Source organism: Colobus angolensis, unplaced genomic scaffold, assembly GCF_000951035.1.
Source record: "Colobus angolensis palliatus isolate OR3802 unplaced genomic scaffold, Cang.pa_1.0 Scaffold295, whole genome shotgun sequence".
Classification (NCBI taxonomy): domain Eukaryota; kingdom Metazoa; phylum Chordata; class Mammalia; order Primates; family Cercopithecidae; genus Colobus; species Colobus angolensis.
Genome location: NW_012116210.1, coordinates 1862572 through 1864560, shown reverse-complemented (window position 1 = coordinate 1864560; position 1989 = coordinate 1862572). Strand labels below are relative to the sequence as shown.

The window sequence follows — 1989 nt, the reverse complement described above, 5'->3', positions numbered from 1 at the left end:
TGCCGGGTGTAGTGGTGTGCACCTGAAGTCCCAGCTACTCAGGAGGCTGAGGCAGGAGAATCGCTTGAAACCAGGAGGAAGAGGTTGCAGTGAGCGGAGAGCACGCCATTGCAGTCCAGCCTGGGCAACAGAGTGAGACTTCATCTCAATAAAAAAAAGAAAAATACATTCACATTATGAGTGTTTGTGTAAAATCAGGGTTTGAAGGCTAGAAATATTAAAGATAGTTAATTCTTGCATATGGAATCAAAATGAATTATACATTAATCGGTATACATTTTTGTTTTGATGATTCTTGGATTTAAATTACTTAGCTTTCTTCTTTGTGTTTTCATAATAATATTACCTACTTAAGGCAGACAGTTGAAGATATGCAAGCTGAAGTTGACCAGCAAAGAGTTGAAGATGAAGCTTGGTACCAGAAACAGGAGCTGCTTCGTAAAGCTGAAGAAACAAGAAGAGAAATGCTCTTACAAGAGGAGGAGAAAATCATACAACAAAGACAGAGGTATGTGTTATCCCTTTAAAAAACAAATCTGGACATATAAATTGGTTGAATAATTTTTATGCTCTTTCATTTTTTCATTTTAGGAACAACATTATATATAGGATTACCCAGCTGTGCCATTTCTATTAAGCAACTATTAAGTTAATAAAAAGAATCTTTATATACTACTTTTCAAAAAATTGCTATGTAGTAAAATGTAATTCTAAAGCTATACTGAATATAATCTAGATTTGCACGGATTAATGTTCCTGGAAGGACATTATTTAGAAACATTATTCTGTAGTGGGCAGAAATGCTTTGTCATAGAGTGCTGGGTACATCACCTGTAGTGGAGTATAATTTTTTTAATTGTGTTTTAAACATACCTGTGTGACCTGACAATTGTAACATAAAATGATTATGTCATTACTCATTTAACACTTTGGAGGACAGGGGAATTAGTATTAAATGCATATTCAAAAGTGTGTTAGCTGAGTGTGGTGCCACACACCTATAGTCCCAGCTACTAGGTAGGACCACTTGAGCCCAGGAGGTCAAGGCCAGCCTGGGCAACATAGTGAGACCCTGTCTCCTAAAAAAGAAAAAGAAAAAACTTAAAAATAAATACATAAAAGTATGTTAATAAGGTAAAATGTGTAAATTAAGTAAAGTTATGGGATAAACATTGAGACTAAGCCCAATTGTTGGGAAACTCACTTCTGTGTTTATTGATTCATGTTCTTAGACGGAACTTTATGTAACAGATTTAGAGTGTGGGTTAAAAGGAACTACTGAACTGAGCTGGTGAGCTTTCTGCTAAAATTCTCAAAGCATAAGTATACATCATCTTTGGTAACGGTGGAGCAGTTCTGGCATTCTTTCAGATAAAGGATATCAATTGTATTGAAATGATGGGCATGGTAGACGTGTTATGAAAAAACTAAGTCATATTAGGAATTGCTTTATTTGTTCCACTTGATGTATTTTGTATTTAAGGCTAGCTGCTGTGAAAAGAGAGCTGAAAGTAAAGGAAATGCACTTACAAGATGCTGCAAGAAGGCGTTTTCTGAAGCTTCAGCAAGATCAACAGGAAATGGAACTAAGAAGACTGGATGATGAAATCGGGAGAAAGGTTTATTATTCTTACCTTAGTTCTCATACGTCATCTCCATTTACTCTCACTTAAATGTAATGAACACCTTCAAATTAAATAATATTCTTAGAGTCCACCATGAATACTAAATAGCCCCTTTAATTTTATTTTCCCCTCGGCTTTTCTCATTCTCTTTTGTATTTCATGAATGGCTAAATATTTAAGAAATGCCAGGAAAATTAGTCAAGTGTCCTTAGTGACTGTTTCTCTAAAAATAGAAATATCAGTATCAGTTAGCCATTAAGTTAATTTTTTTTTTTTTTGAGACGGAGTCTCACTCTGTTGCTCAGGCTGGAGTGCAGTGGTGTGATCTCAGCTCAGTGCAACCTCCACCTCCCGGGTTCAAGCG

General features: G+C 35.7%; 1 protein-coding gene across 1 annotated transcript in view; it reads left to right on the top strand.

Annotated features, from left to right (window-relative positions):
- Positions 1–1989, top strand: part of TBC1D31 (TBC1 domain family, member 31) — an 85514-nt gene that overhangs the window by 63461 nt on the left and 20064 nt on the right. The window contains exons 13-14 of the mRNA XM_011949296.1: positions 315–508; positions 1484–1619. Of these exons, the coding sequence (XP_011804686.1) occupies positions 315–508; positions 1484–1619 (330 nt within the window). The remainder of the gene's footprint in view (positions 1–314; positions 509–1483; positions 1620–1989) is intronic.